The sequence below is a fragment of the Physeter macrocephalus genome, unplaced genomic scaffold (genome assembly GCF_002837175.3).
Source record: "Physeter macrocephalus isolate SW-GA unplaced genomic scaffold, ASM283717v5 random_399, whole genome shotgun sequence".
Lineage (NCBI taxonomy): Eukaryota > Metazoa > Chordata > Mammalia > Artiodactyla > Physeteridae > Physeter > Physeter macrocephalus.
This window is the reverse complement of record NW_021145685.1, coordinates 1-14,215: the sequence shown is the minus strand read 5'-3', so window position 1 is coordinate 14,215 and position 14,215 is coordinate 1. Positions and strand designations below refer to the sequence as shown.

The window sequence follows — 14,215 nt, the reverse complement described above, 5'->3', positions numbered from 1 at the left end:
TAGAAATTTTAATTGGACTATCCATTTTAGGATTTTCTGTACTACGTCTTTGATTTGTCTACATAATTGTGATCAGACTAGCTAATAGCTCATTTTTTCAGAGACTTAACCCTCATCCATTTCTTTATCTCTCTTCATTCGTTCTCCAAATATTCCCCCCTTCGTGTTAGCAAAAGAATTGAAGCTTCAAAGAAAGGGGAAAAAACACAACTGAGGGTCATTCATTCATTCAGCAAATATTTACTGAGGGTCTGCCCTGTGCCAGGCACTGTTGGGCAGAGAGACTATACCAGTAAAGAGAACAAGCACGGTCTCTATCTTCATGGAGCACACAGTCTAGTGGGAGAAAGAGAGAGACGATGAGCACAATAAATAACCAGATTATATAGTTTGTTAGAATGTGATCAGTTTCGTGAGGGGGAAAAAAGCAGGATACGGGGGATCAAGAATGGGGGGTTGGGATATAATTTTAAAAGGAGGGACTTCCCTGGTGGTCTAGTGGTTAAGACTCCATGCTCCCAATGCAGGGGGCCCGGGTTCAATTCCTGGTCAGGGAACTAGATCCAGCATGCTGCAACTAAAGATTCCACATGCCACAGCTGAGACCCGGAGCAGCCAAATAAATTAATTAATTTAAAAAATTTTTAAAGGAGTGGTCAGAGCAGCCTCAATGAGAATGTTGCATTGAACAGTAAGTTGAAAAAGTGAGGGTCATGTGGGTGTCTGGAGGAAAAATTCTCCAAGTAGAGGGATCAGCCCGTACAAAGTCCCTGAGTAGGAGTATGCCTAGTGCGTTCAGTGAACATCAAGGGAACAAGTGTGGCTGAAGTGGAATTGGTAACGCAAGGGGGAGTGGGCAAATCACAAGGGGGCTCGAGGCCACAGTAAGTGTGGCTTTCACTTTAAGTGGAAGATTTTGAATAAAGGAGTCCTATGATCTCATGTCTCAATGGGAGTCTTTGGCTGATGTGTTAATAACAGGCCATAGAAGGACAAGGATGGAAGCAGGAAGACCAATTAGGAGACCATAGGTAAGGTGACCGGGGTCAGGGAGGAGCAGGGGTTAAGAAGTGCTTGAGTCCTGGATCAATTTCTTTTTTTTTTCTTTTTTTTTTTTTTTTGTTTGTTTTTTTTTTTGTGGTATGCGGGCCTCCCTCTGCTGGGGCCTCTCCCGTTGGGGAGCACAGGCTCCAGACACGCAGGCTCAGAGGCCATGCGAACCCGGTTCCCCTGCATCGGCAGGCGGACGCATAACCACTGCGCCACCAGGGAAGCCCCCTGGATCAATTTCGAAGCCACCAGGATCTGCTGATAGATTGGATGTGGAATGTGAGGGAAAAAAAGGAGACCTATGGGATTTCAAAGATTTTGGCCCCAACAACTAGTCTAGGGTTGTCATCCACTGAGGTGGGAAGACTCGGAGAAGGCAGCTCTGGGAGCCAGAGGGGGGTAATCAACTGTGTTACGTTTGAGAAGCTATTGAAAGTCCAGAGGAGACACCAAGAAGACGGCAGGTGTGGGGCCTGCTAAATAGGGAACAGGGAATGAGAGAGCATCCCTAGAGAGCAGACGTTAGCACTGACCAGGCGGCTGCGAATTGCTTCTCACATCCAGCCAACAGCGGCCGTTGCTCTCTAAGGCAGTAAAGTAGAATTCATCTTAGAAACACAGATTTTTGGAACAGAAGGGGCTTAGCAACTACCATTTTATATCCCTATTTGACAGTTGTGACAAATGAGCCTAAACTCTAACCTCACCCTTGATTCTCAAAAACAGTGCAGGGTGCTGGACTGAGGCATGAACAGCTGCTTGACTTGATTTAGACCAGAAGTTCTCAAATGGGGACGACTTTATCCCCAGGGGTACACTGGCAACGTCTGGAGACATCTTTTGCTGTCACATCGGGGGCGCTACTGGCATCTAGTGCGTGGAGGCCAGGCCCCACAGCAAAGGATAATCTGACCTCAAATGTCAACAGCGCTGAGGTTGAAAAACCCTGATTTACACACATTCTGGGCATTATCAAGGAAACCCCCCACTCTGGGTTCCAGGCAACAGAATTTGGGGGTGTCAACTCACCTTACCAAGCTCCTCCCACCACTAGATGCCACCTCTGCCTCACCTGGTGTTGCTCTGACCCCGACACATCTGTCGGGGGCAGACGTCCCACGCTCTACGTGAATGATTCCTACTTAAACTCAACCTAGCGGTGCGAGGAGAGAGGGGTCCGGTCCTGCAGTCTCTGCAGTCAGGCCGATCTGGTTTCCTTTTAATGTAAACTTTTGGTTTGGGGAAACAAGATCGCACCTGTGGCTTCCTGTCTGGAAGAAGTGGAGAGCCTTGCTGGCAAACCCTGTGCTCCCTGTTTAAGGTGCTGAGAATGAAGGTGCCTCCACCTCCTCCTCCTCCTCCTCCTCCTCTTGGCCTCAAGTGGCCCTCCCATGACTGTCCCTACATGTTCAGCTCCATCTGTGGGTTTTTTCTGATCATTTCCCTTGCTGGCCTGGGATGGGCAGGGAACCTGCGGCTTAGCCTTTCAAAATCCCGTGTCTGATGGTCAGATGCCAAGCCTTCTTCTCTACAGGAGACCTTTTTTCCAACTTACTTTTTCCAGGAAGTTGGTCTCACTTCTGCAGTCATCCGCCTATTCTCAGACCAAATGCCCAGCCCATTTGTGCAAAGATCCCATTGGCAACTGTTTCAAGTCAAAGAGAGGGCACTGTGGCTCTCAGTTGGGTACTGAAGAGTCTCCCCACCTCCCCTGCGGAGAAGAAGGACCACCAGAGCCTCCCGTCACTTCCTCCCACAGATGCACATGACAAGCCCTACAGTCAAGCTTGGAGCAGGGCTGGGACAGGGGCTGGCATAAAAGAGAGAAGACTCCGGAGCAACCCATGGGCCACACGGACTGCACTCGACCCCATTCTCAAGGCCCTTCGTTAAATACACGTTCCAGGTAAAGCCCCAATACCACATTCAATGTCCAGCTGGTCCCTTCCAAAGAAACAACAGTCCAGCAACCACAAAATAACTAAAAGTGACTGTAGTCTTACCCTTAGCATACCCTTAACACCACCAGTGGGATGTTAAATGATCAATGTACAGCAAAGCTTCAACAGGAACCTCTTTTTTCATCTCTCTCTCCCAGGCAGTACCTGCTCCTGGAACTCTCTCTTGTGCATCTCCATACTGTCCCAGCTCCCCCTAACTCAGTCTTCTGGGCACCCCTTCTCCCATCCCTGATTCGGCTCTTTGCTACCTAGATCAGCTCAGCCTCGCCAGCTTCTTTCTACTTTTCTGCATAAGCTAAAGAGGAGTTAGAAGCTGATCCAGGAAGCAAAATCTCTTCTTGAGCAGAGGGCGTGGGGTGGGGGCAATGGAAGAAGACTGAAAACCTCACCACCTCATATATTTTATTTTGCCTCTGATGCAAATTCACTTCACCCCCAAAGGAACAGATGCTACCTGGAATCCCAGAGAGCTGCCCCTTACCTGCCCCGAGGCTCTGCCGTGCAGACTGTAGTCCCACAGAACCAGGACGTGCCCATCCAGGAACCCACCTCCAGGCTCAAAGGCTGGCAGCTGTTTTAGGGAAACACCCAGAAAGGCAAATCTTTTCCGATCCAGGATGTGCTGTCTCTTCTCAGTAAGCCCTCTTTTTCCTTGCTAATTCTAGTCACTTTGGCCTGCTCTCTTTACTCAGGTGATGAATGCATCAGCTGGCATGGGGCTAGATCTGGGGGTATGGTGAGGGCTCCTGATTTAGCAGAGAAGATAGATGGCGAACTAGCGGTTTATGAGGCCATCCTATCCAGGAGATTTTCAGCAACATATGGGCATGTGTAACAAGGCAACCAACCTGGTCTTTGGGGGAGTGGGGTTTGTGCAAGTAACCATCCTTTGGGAGCAAGTGGAGGCTGAGACCTGTAGGAGAGGAGGAAGCCAGGTGAGCCCTGGGGAGAGAATTTCCAGAATAGAGAGAGGAGAGACACACACATACACACAGAGGATGATGTGCTCCAGGCTTGCTCAAGAAACGGGAAGAAGGCCATTTGATTGGTTGGTTGGTGGCAAAGGGGTGGAAGAGGAGAGAAGGCTGGAAATCAGAGGGGCCAGACTGCATAGGGATTGGTCAGCCTCGTTGAGGACATTGCTCTCTATCCCAGAACAAATGGGAAAGGCTGGCAGAGTTTTAAACAGTTTTAAACAGTGAAGGGACTATGTCCCTATGGGACATAGTCCCATAGTCAGATCCATCTCTCCCACCTAGAGATAGTGGGTCAAGCTTTCTATCCTCCATGGACTGGCTATGGTCATGAAGCACAAGTTTTGGGTTCAGACAGGCCTAGGCTCAGAAGTTTCTGCTCTGCCCTCACTGGCAGTGTGGCCAAGGCCAGGCACCTCCCTTTCCATCTGCACAATGGAGCTTACCCTACCCTGTAAAGATGCTAACAAGTTACATATTCGTGGGACCCCAGCTGCATCCCAGACACTTTGCACGTATTATCCCATTCGCTCCTCATGATGAGTGTTTGACACGAATGCTGCTGTCTTCATTTGATGGGTGACTAAAGCTCAGAAAGGTTAACCAACGTGCATAAGGTCACAGAGCTCAAATTTGAATCCAGATCTGTATGAGTTCAATGAAAATCTCTTCTCTTAACCACCACACCATATTTCAGACTAATTATTTAAGGGCCAGACACATAGTAGGCACTCAGCAAGTGTCCGTTCCTTTCCCAGATCTCCTCCCACAGCAGGGGGCCACATGGCCTCACAGGAGCCACCCCAAGCCACAGATGTCTGCTTCCACCCCTGCCAGGGCCAGCTTGCTGCCCATCCAGGTCAGCTCACCAATATTTCCAGCTGGATGGGGAGCCTTCTTCTGTGCCATGTAGCTCACATGCACGATCGCAAAGCGGCCTCTGGAGGGGGCCTTGCTGTGCCAGTTAAGTGACTTTACCCAAAGTCATGGCCCTTGTAGGTAAGCTGGGGTGACGCTGCTGGCCTTCAGACCACATTACTGGAGACAAAATTCCAGGAACTCCATACCTTATTCTTTCCCACGTGTCTTTGAAAAATTTCAGCCTTGCCTCATGGGCCAATATTGTGATGACATTCCTTTCATCATCCTAAAGGTCCCTGGATGGAAGGCGTAGACTCATTAAGAGGAAAAGCCTCAGTTATATGCTATCAGAGGTCAGAGCTTAGACAGAAGGGATCCTCTGTCCCCAAATAAAACGCGGAGGATCGTAGAGTACCCTGGGAGGTGGAGGTAGACAGGGATGCCTGGGGCAGGTATTTTGTGTCCCTCAAACCATGTCTGGTAGGTGGTTGGTTCGGCCTAAGGTCACTTTCCTAGTCACAGGTCTCCTGCAGAGTGGACATGAGGAGGGGGTACAAGCGTCCAGCACAGATGAGGGGATGGGCGATCCCTGCCTGTCCCTGGCCAGGTCCCACGTCCTCTTCATCCTGCGGCACATGTTACACATCCTACATCCCCTGCTCCACACTGGGATCACTACCATGAGGGTGGGGTGGGTGTGGGAGTGAGTAGGAGGCCAGTAGAGGAGGGAGACCTGAGACAGATGTGAAAAGCTGGCCAACAGAGAAAGAGAGAGAATTTGACTCAGAGGCAATGTGCCTGGAAGGAGACAAAGCTCCCCCAGCTTCCTCTGGAAATTGCTTTGTTTAAAATGCAAAGTGCAGATGTGTTTAGATGACATCTTAGCATCCATCACCCTATGCAAATACAGACCCTGGGGAAGAGGAGCTCCTGTAAGTCACTCGGATCCCCTAATCGAGTGCGTGTGGTGACGGCAGGCCGCGGGAGCAGCACAAGGGTGGGTGACAGCTCGCCACCCAGGAGAGGGGCTGGATAAGGGGGTGGGGGGAGGGAGACCAGCCCTGGGCATGGGGTCGGGGTGTCGGTGGATCCCCAGAAGTAGGGATGAGCTTCGCCACCTGCGCACACCACCCATCCCCCGCCCCAGGCTAGCTGCTCTTGGGATGCTGCTGCAGGTGATAGAAGGACAGAGCTCCAAACAAGGAGCTGACAGGCTCAGGGACAGTAAATTAAATCCTTATGGGTGAGCGGGGAGGATGCCCCTTGCCTGAACACCCTGCCCCGGGAAAACTGGGGAAATCGAAGGCCTGGTTAGGGGTGGGGTGGGGCTCTTAAACTCAAGCCCACCATCTGATATCTCAGCCAATCACCATACCTGGTCTTCATCATGGTGCTCCAGACTCGGCTTGTATAACTTCAGTGACAAAAACTTAGCCTGGTAGGATTAGCAGGTAAAATCCTAGATGCTCAGTTAAATTTGAATTTCAGATAAATAAGGAACAATTTTCTAGTATAAGCATGCCCAAGATATTGCATGAGATTTTTGTCGTTTACCTGAAATTCAAGTGTAACTCGGTGTCCTGTATTTTTACTTGTTAAATCTGGCAACCCTACAGCCTGGACGATGCATTCCATTTCTGCACGTATCTAATCACCAAGTCATGGGTTGAGCCCACCTCTGCCTTCTTGTTATTTCTACGCATCCCAGCCCATCCCGGTTCTGCCTTCCAGGCCACATGCAACAACTTTACTTCCTTCCCTTTATCTTTCACAGGTTCCCCCCACATCCCCCCACCCATAAATGTCCTGCATTCCCAACCCCATCTTAGCCTCTGCCTGTGGTCCTCAACCCTGGGGAAAACTGCTCAGCTTTGCTGTGAGCTCCACTCCAAACGCACTGTCTTCAATATTCATTCCTCTACTCAACAACTGTTTGTTGAGTTCATGCTATGTGTCTGACACATGGGTAGACGCTGAGGATCCAGTAGTAAAAAAGACAATTGTGGTCTCTGCTTCACTGGGGCTTCCATGCTACTTGGGTTAGACAGATTTTTTAAAAAAGAAGAAGCAGCAGCTAATAAAGTAATTATAAGTGTGAGGGATAGAAAGGAATAAGGAAGCTGAGATGGAGAATTATGGGATGGGAAGGAAAGCTACTTTAGGTGGGACTATTGGGGAGGGTCACTCTGAAGAGATGACATTAAAGCCAAGCTCTGAAAGATGAGACAATGTTAACTGTGCAGAGTGAGTGGAAGTATGTTCTAAATAGTGAAAACAGCATGTGCAAAGGCCCTGGGGTGAGACTGAATCTCAGCAGTGGGGCTTAATGTTAGCCAACTCTTTCATTGCTCAGAATTTTTATTTTATATTTATATTTATATTTTTATCTTCAGTGGATATTCTGACTTCCAGTATTCTTAAGATCCCAAGCCAATCTCATCCTTTAGCAGGTGACCTCACCTCCTGATTCACTAAGAAGATGGAGGCAACACACTTCCTTTTATCACCAAGTTTCCTCCCATGGTCACACACCAATTTTTCTTTTCTTTTGTTCTTGAAATCTGTTCTGACTTCCCTCCATAGCCAGCCCTCCCCCCCAGCCCCTTTGGGGCCTTTGCTTCATCAATTATTTCCTCTGCCTTGTACTTTCAACCTTGCCCATTCCACTGGCTCCTCCTCTTTCACCTTCACACTAGCTCAAACTTGATAGCTCCTCTTCCAGCTGTGACTTTCATCCCTTTCTTTGTGTTCTTAGCTGTTCTGTTCTGAAGATATTGATGTCTTCATTGTTTCCCTCCCGATTCACTCTTCACACATGCCTTCTGTCGTCTGCCATCTTCCACCCAATGGCCTCTGCTCTTTGAAAGGCAGTCAGTACCGCCTTTCCCAGACTTTCTAAACAAGTGGTTCTTCTCCCTCACCCTCTGCACAGGTCTGTGTTCTGCTGCCTGGGACATCATGTTATTTCCTTGCTTGAATGCAAGGTCCTTGAAGTCAGGGACTTGTCTTATGTTTTCCCACCCAAAGCCCCAAGCACATTACTCTGCCCAGAGGAATCGCTCAGTACATATTGATGAGTTGAATTCAATTGGCGTGTCTCTTGGGACACCTCTGGGAACAAATGTGAGAGAGTTTCCTCTGGGGTAAATGTGAGAGGGCTCCCCTCAGTGGCAGAATGAGGAGGTTGGATTGGAGATGGGGGTGGGGAGAGAGGGAAGGAAGGGGGAACAGGCAGAGGGTGCCAGCTTTTATAAGAGGATGATAAATGATAACAGCGCTGGGAACAAAACCAAACATCTTTCATGCTGTCAGAGCAATGAAGCCAACACATTCCAAGACGCGGGCACCTGGCAGTGCCTTGCTTTTGGAAGAGGCACAGACTCTCAGCCCTCTTCTGCTCATCTTCCTTGGGGTGTCTTCTGAAACTGGGGGAGATGTGTATCCTGGGGTTGGTGAGAGGGAAGGAAGTCAACCTGAGCCAGCTGTCCTCTTCAATGTCCCCTTCCTGGGCAGTAGCGCTCTCATGTGACCCTACTGGTCCTTTCCTTGCCTGGGGTCAACCAGATGGTGTTGGCTTCCATGCGTGTTGCAGGGCATTTGTCCCACCCTCTTTTATGGAGCACTAAAATATTAAAGTAAAGATGCTCCAGGACTAAGCAAACTGAAACACACCTGCTGGGGGTGATGAGAAGATCCCAGAGACTTAACTGTTGCCTATTTTCTTCCTTTGTCCACAGTGGGGTGTGAAGTGGAAGAAGCCGTGCTCTGACAGTCAGGAAACCTGCCTGGATTCGGGGTCTGGCTTTGCCATGGAAAAGTTATTTAACCTCTCTGAGTCTTGATTTCCTAATCCCTAACTTGTTGGGTTGAGTAAATGAACCCCAAGTTACCTTCCTATTTTCTTATTCTGTTATTCCTTGTGCAGCTCAGCAATGGGCATCTGTGGTTTTCTCAGCCCATTTCTGTCTTTATGATAACAGCACCCCACTTCACCATTCCCTTTCCACATAGTCCTGGCCAGGCTGTCAACCATACTGCCCTCCCCAGCAAGGGGTGGGGCCAGGATCCAAGCTCGGCCAATCAGACTCTGGGACAGGGTCACGTGTCGGCAGCCCCCCAAGGGACCTACTGTGGGTCCAGCTGCCCAGCTGCTCAGGTTCCTGCCCTGCCTGAGGTCAGATTGTCCATCTCCTCAGTTCTTCAAACTCTCCAGTGTTGCTCCAATAAAATCCCTTTTTCTCCAGGGTCAATGTCTGGTGCTTATAATCAGTGACCTTGATGATAAATTGTTAGAATCCTGAATCCAGGATCAGAAAGTGACTGGAGATGGCACAGATTGAATTGTCAATAAAGCTGCCTCTTGGCTGGGGAGACTTTTAATAGAGAAACAGGGAGTAATCTTGCTAAGCTTTACTGTCTGCTCCTGAGAGAAAAGGGCGCCTGTTCAGCAACTGGGGATCCCTTGGAGAATTCTGAGAAAACTCTGAGGCTCCCTGAGAGAATGCCATATATGCCAGTATCTTTTGGCATTTCCCACTGAGGGTATTCCTCTGTGCCTGAGCCCGGACATGGGTGCACCTGTGACCTGAATGATACTTCCAACAGGCCAGGCCAGGTAAGTCAGCAGTTCACATAATCTCAGCAACTGCCCCTGACCCAACACTGCCCAATAGCATTTAACAAGTCAGCAAGGAAGGAGCCACTGAGTGCCCTCCATGGGCTTATAGAGCTGGCCTTATAAGAAGCCCTTAACAAGTGTGCTGTTGAATGTATAAAACCTTACGTAGCTGGAAAGAAAAGAACTTGAGCAAGAGTGGAGGTCAGGGACTTCACCTTTGCTCAATGAATTTGAGTATAAGAATGATGAAGGGAGGTCACCTGGCCACCTATAGGGAGCAGACCTGAAAAGGAACTCTATTTTGGACTTTCTAGTTCTTCCCTATAGGACAGTGTTTCTCAAAGTGTGATTATGAAACATTTTCTCATGGTGCTTGGACATTTAAAAAATTTTTATTGGGACTTCCCTGGCTGTCCAGTGGTTAAGACTCTGCACTTCCAATTCAAGGCCCACAGAGACCTGGCATCTGCCACCTCTCCAGTTTCACTTTCTACCACCATCTGCCCCTCACACATAAACACTCGTCCTATTCAACACCTCAGAGACGGACTTCCCTGGCTGTCCAGTGGTTAAGACTCTGCACTTCCAATGCAGGGAACACGGGTTCAAGCCCTGGTCAGGGAACAAAGATCCCACATGCCTCACGGTGTGGCCAAAAAAAAAATTTTTTTTTATTTTTAAATTTTGTTTTGCTTTATTTTATTTTAATGTGTATTAGAGAAAATATTACTAACCTATCCAAATATGATCTACAGATATTTTGCTTAGGAAGAAGCTAAAGTAGGTACATAAGGCTAAAAAGTGAGTTCGTTTGAATAAAGATATTAAGCATGAACAGTATAAGTGGGATATGAATTTGGTGACCTTTGCGAAGGTGGAGCTGGAGTAACTGAAGTTGGGCAGCACTTGTGTAAGAGAAGCTCTGAGCCTCCCCCCACTTCCTGCCCCGCCCCCTCACCACCTCAAGCCAATGCCTCTGCCTCTGCATGGCTGGGTGAGGAACCTATCTTGAGTCTGTGAGCTCCTCCAGGCACGGGCTAGGCTTCGTTCACATTGACTCCTCTGTGTCTAGTGCACAGCCAGCAAATAGGAAGTACTGACAAATTGAATAAGAGTTTTATGCCCTGCCTTCCTCTAGAAAACAATTAAAGCAGACAACACAGAGTAGACTTGCACAGAAACAAAGCACGACACAAATTCTAGCCCTTTTTCACAACACGCTTATCCTGTCCAACTGGTCAGCCAATCCCAACCACTCAATAAGTAGCTTAAAACCACCCGTTCTGTCTACTGCCATCCATCCCCATTGCTACTGCCCGGGTCAGGCCACCAATATTTCTCACCTGAAATATTGCTTGTTGCTATCTCCTGACTACTGTCCCTGTCTCCAGTCTTACCACATCTAAGCCATTTTTTTCACCCAACAGCCAGTGGATTGTTTCCAAAATGCAGCTCCACCCCCTGATGGCTTCCTGCTGCTCACAGGTTGAACTCCCAGTCTTTAGAATGATAGACAAGGCCTTTCGTGACCTGGCCTCTGTCTACCTCTCCCACATTATCTCTTACCAATTGCATTCCCTACCCCACTCACCAGCCATATTGTAGTTTTCCCTGAAAGCACCATGCATCTGGGCCTTTGCACATACCACTCCCTCTGCTTGAAATGCCCTTCCCTTTCTTCTTCTGCCTCACTCCTCCTCAATCCTCAGGATCCACTGAAGCTTCACCTCCTTCAAGAAGCCAGCCCAGACTTTTCAATTTGGGTTTCACATTCCCACAGCACCTGCCCTTACTTATCCTAGTACTCACAATAATGAGCCCCAGTTGTTTGTTTGTCCACCTGCCTCATAAATCCTCAAAGTCTTTGAAGGCAGGATCCATGGTTTGTTCACCTTTTTAAAAAATTTTTTTTAGTTAGTTTATTTATTTTTGGCTGCATTAGGTCTTTGTTGCTGTGTGCCGGCTTTCTCTAGTTGCGGCGAGCGGGGGCTACTCTTCCTTGCGGTGCGCGGGCTTCTCATTGCGGTGGCTTCTCATGTTGCGGAGCACGGGCTGTAGGCGCGTGGGGTTCAGTAGTTGTGGCTCACAGGCTTTAGAGCGCAGGCTCAGTAGCTGTGGTGCACGGGCTTAGTTGCTCCGCGGCATGTGGGATCTTCCCAGACCCGGGCTCAAACCCTGCAGGGTGTCCCCTGCATTGACAGGCGGATTCTTAACCACTGTGCCACCAGGGAAGCCCGGCTTATTCACTTTTATATCTCCAGAACCCAGCCCAATGAGGGACTGAGAATTAGGCCCTCAGCAAACATTTGACAGCTGAGTAGCTGATGGCCACAGTCCTGGGAAAGCTCATGACGAAGGGGCTTGGAACCATGGAGCCTCTTGAAACTCATTAGTGCTATCCACCAAGTAGTTCTAACTTCCCACCTGCTCAGCACACAGTAGGATTGCACTCCCTGGCCCCCCTGTAGCCCCCCACATGGTGGGGACCATGTGATTATTCTGGTCAATGAGTTATACGCAGAATTACCAAAGGAAGGAAGGGGGGAGGGAAGGGAGCGGGGAGGGAAGGGAGGGAGGGAGGAAGGAAAGCCATCGTACCATTAACCAGGAACCCAGCTGACTGGCCACTTGGGAGACATGGCCTCAAGAACTGTGAAGTCCATAGTGAGTTCACCGCCATGAAGACAGACCAGCCCACCCTCAGACAGCAAAGGGGGAGCTGGGTAGTTTTCCTCCCTGTCCTCTATATAGCCAGTTATTTGGGGATCCTTAAAACTCGCAGTGCATTTACCCTCTAAATCTGAGCCTCGTCCCACTCCTAACGAATATGTACCCTGAGACACCCTTTATAGGTAGGTATACACACCCTGAGGGGGGAGGAGGTCACAACTCACACAATGTCACACCCATGCCACCTACCAGCTTGCCTTCAGCCAGTGTCCACACCACTCACAGCTCCCTCTGCCAGTATGTCCCTCTGCTAGTCCCCACCCTCTTCTTTTTTAAAAAATATTTATTTATTTTGGCCGTGCCAGGTCTTAGTTGCAGCATGTGGGAGCTTCACTGCAGCGTGCGTTACCTTTTGGTTGCAGCATGTGGACTTCTTAGTCGCGGCATTCGGGATCTAGTTCACCGACCAGGGACGGAACCTGGGCCCCTTTTGCATTGGGAGCGTGGAGTCTTACCCACTGGACCGCCAGGGAAATCCTGGGCTGTCTGTTCTTGAACACATTGGTATCATGGTTCCCCAGATACCAATGCCATCAGCCACACACGTAGGGAGTTGCAGTTTGGCATCATCTTGTCCTCGCCTCTGAGTCCTGGGGACCTGATGTGAGGTCCTGTGCTTCCCTGGCAGGGGGGTATGTACACCATATAAAACCATGTATGTTCCAGGCCTTCTCTCATACCCATTGAGCCCAATTAGAATGCCAATGCATAATCATATTATTCTAATGTCCCGTGTAATGATTAAGAATAATGGTGATTTCCACTTCCCTTCCCCTTTCTTCCCCTATCTCCTTTTCCTCTCCTCCCACAGAAAAGCTACATGTTTGCTTCTTTGCGAATTTTTGCTTGACTTTATTCTTCCCCCCGGGGACTGGGAAGATGTCGGCTGGGTAACGATGCTGCTGCTCATCCCGTTCTGGCATTTTTGTCCCTGGATTCTCAGCGCCAGTTACAGAATGTGGCATCAAGTGTGGCTGATGGGGATGGGGACAGGACAGAGAGGAAGAGGGGAACGTTGATGGGGTGTACACGTTGGGAGTTGCTCTCCTGGACCTCTGCTCACTTAGTTTTCATGGCAACCAAGGGTAAATGATATTATAACTACCATGAGGACAGTCCAAGCTGGGGAACATTGGACCTGCAAGGCGGGTATGAGAGGGCAAAGCAGAGGAGAGAAAAGGGAGGAGAATGGAGCTGAACTGCTCTTCCCAGAGCCCTCCCCCCACAGCATCTCACACACACACACACACACACACACAACCACCACGTGTAGAAAGTTCTTCCACCGAAGCCCTGATCACTTGTTTGCACAGACTTACCCAGATTTGCTGGATGAAAGTGGTAAACTCTTTGCGATCTGGGAGTCTGAAGCTCCACTTCCTCAAATAGGGGGCTTCCTGTCTTCAAAGTGTCCATCCTATATCCAGCCTGGAAACAGAATGATCCTGTAAAGTCCACTGTCAATCTAAGATGCACCTCCTTGGTGTGGGGTGAAGAACATGGACTCTGGAATCAGAAGGATCTGGGAAAGTCTCTTAGCCTCTCTGAGCCTCAGTTTTTCTATACTTAAAATGGGAATTGGGCTTCCCAAAAAAAAAAAAAAAAAAAATGGGAATTATCATGCTTACCTCATCAGACTGATGGCTCACACAGAGTGCCTAGCACATAGTAGGTACTTAATAAAATATTAATTGGAGGTAAACTGAGTCTTTATTCATATGAAATGTATTACTTAACTTTAGTTTTTAAAAGATAGTTCCATTGGGTATAGATCTTAGGTTGACATTTTGAAGATAATATCATCACTGTCTTCTAGATTCCATTAGTGCTATTGATAAGTGAGCCATCACCCAGTTGCGGTTCCTTTTTATGTGATCTGTCTTTTCTCTCTGGCTTTTTTTTTTTTTTTTTTTTTTTGCTGCATTGGGGCTTTTTTGCTGTGCACAAGTTTTTTTTAGTTGTGGCGAGTGGGGGCTACTCTTCGTTGCGGTGCGCGGGCTTCTCATTGTGATGGCTTCTCT

At 48.7% G+C, this 14,215-nt stretch overlaps 1 protein-coding gene across 2 annotated transcripts in view; it reads left to right on the top strand.

The window, feature by feature from the left end:
- Positions 1–9,173, top strand: part of LOC102979313 (steroid hormone receptor ERR2) — a 46,009-nt gene extending 36,836 nt beyond the window's left edge. Inside the window, exons 5-6 of one of the 2 annotated variants that reach the window (XM_028485447.2) lie at positions 2,615–2,956; positions 8,584–9,173. In XM_028485447.2, the coding sequence (XP_028341248.1) occupies positions 2,615–2,943 (329 nt within the window). In that variant the 3' untranslated portion in view covers positions 2,944–2,956; positions 8,584–9,173. Of the gene's footprint in view, positions 1–2,614; positions 4,389–8,583 lie in introns of those variants that run through there. The other variant, XM_028485446.2, reaches the window with a different exon arrangement.
- Positions 9,174–14,215: the final 5,042 nt, after the last annotated feature.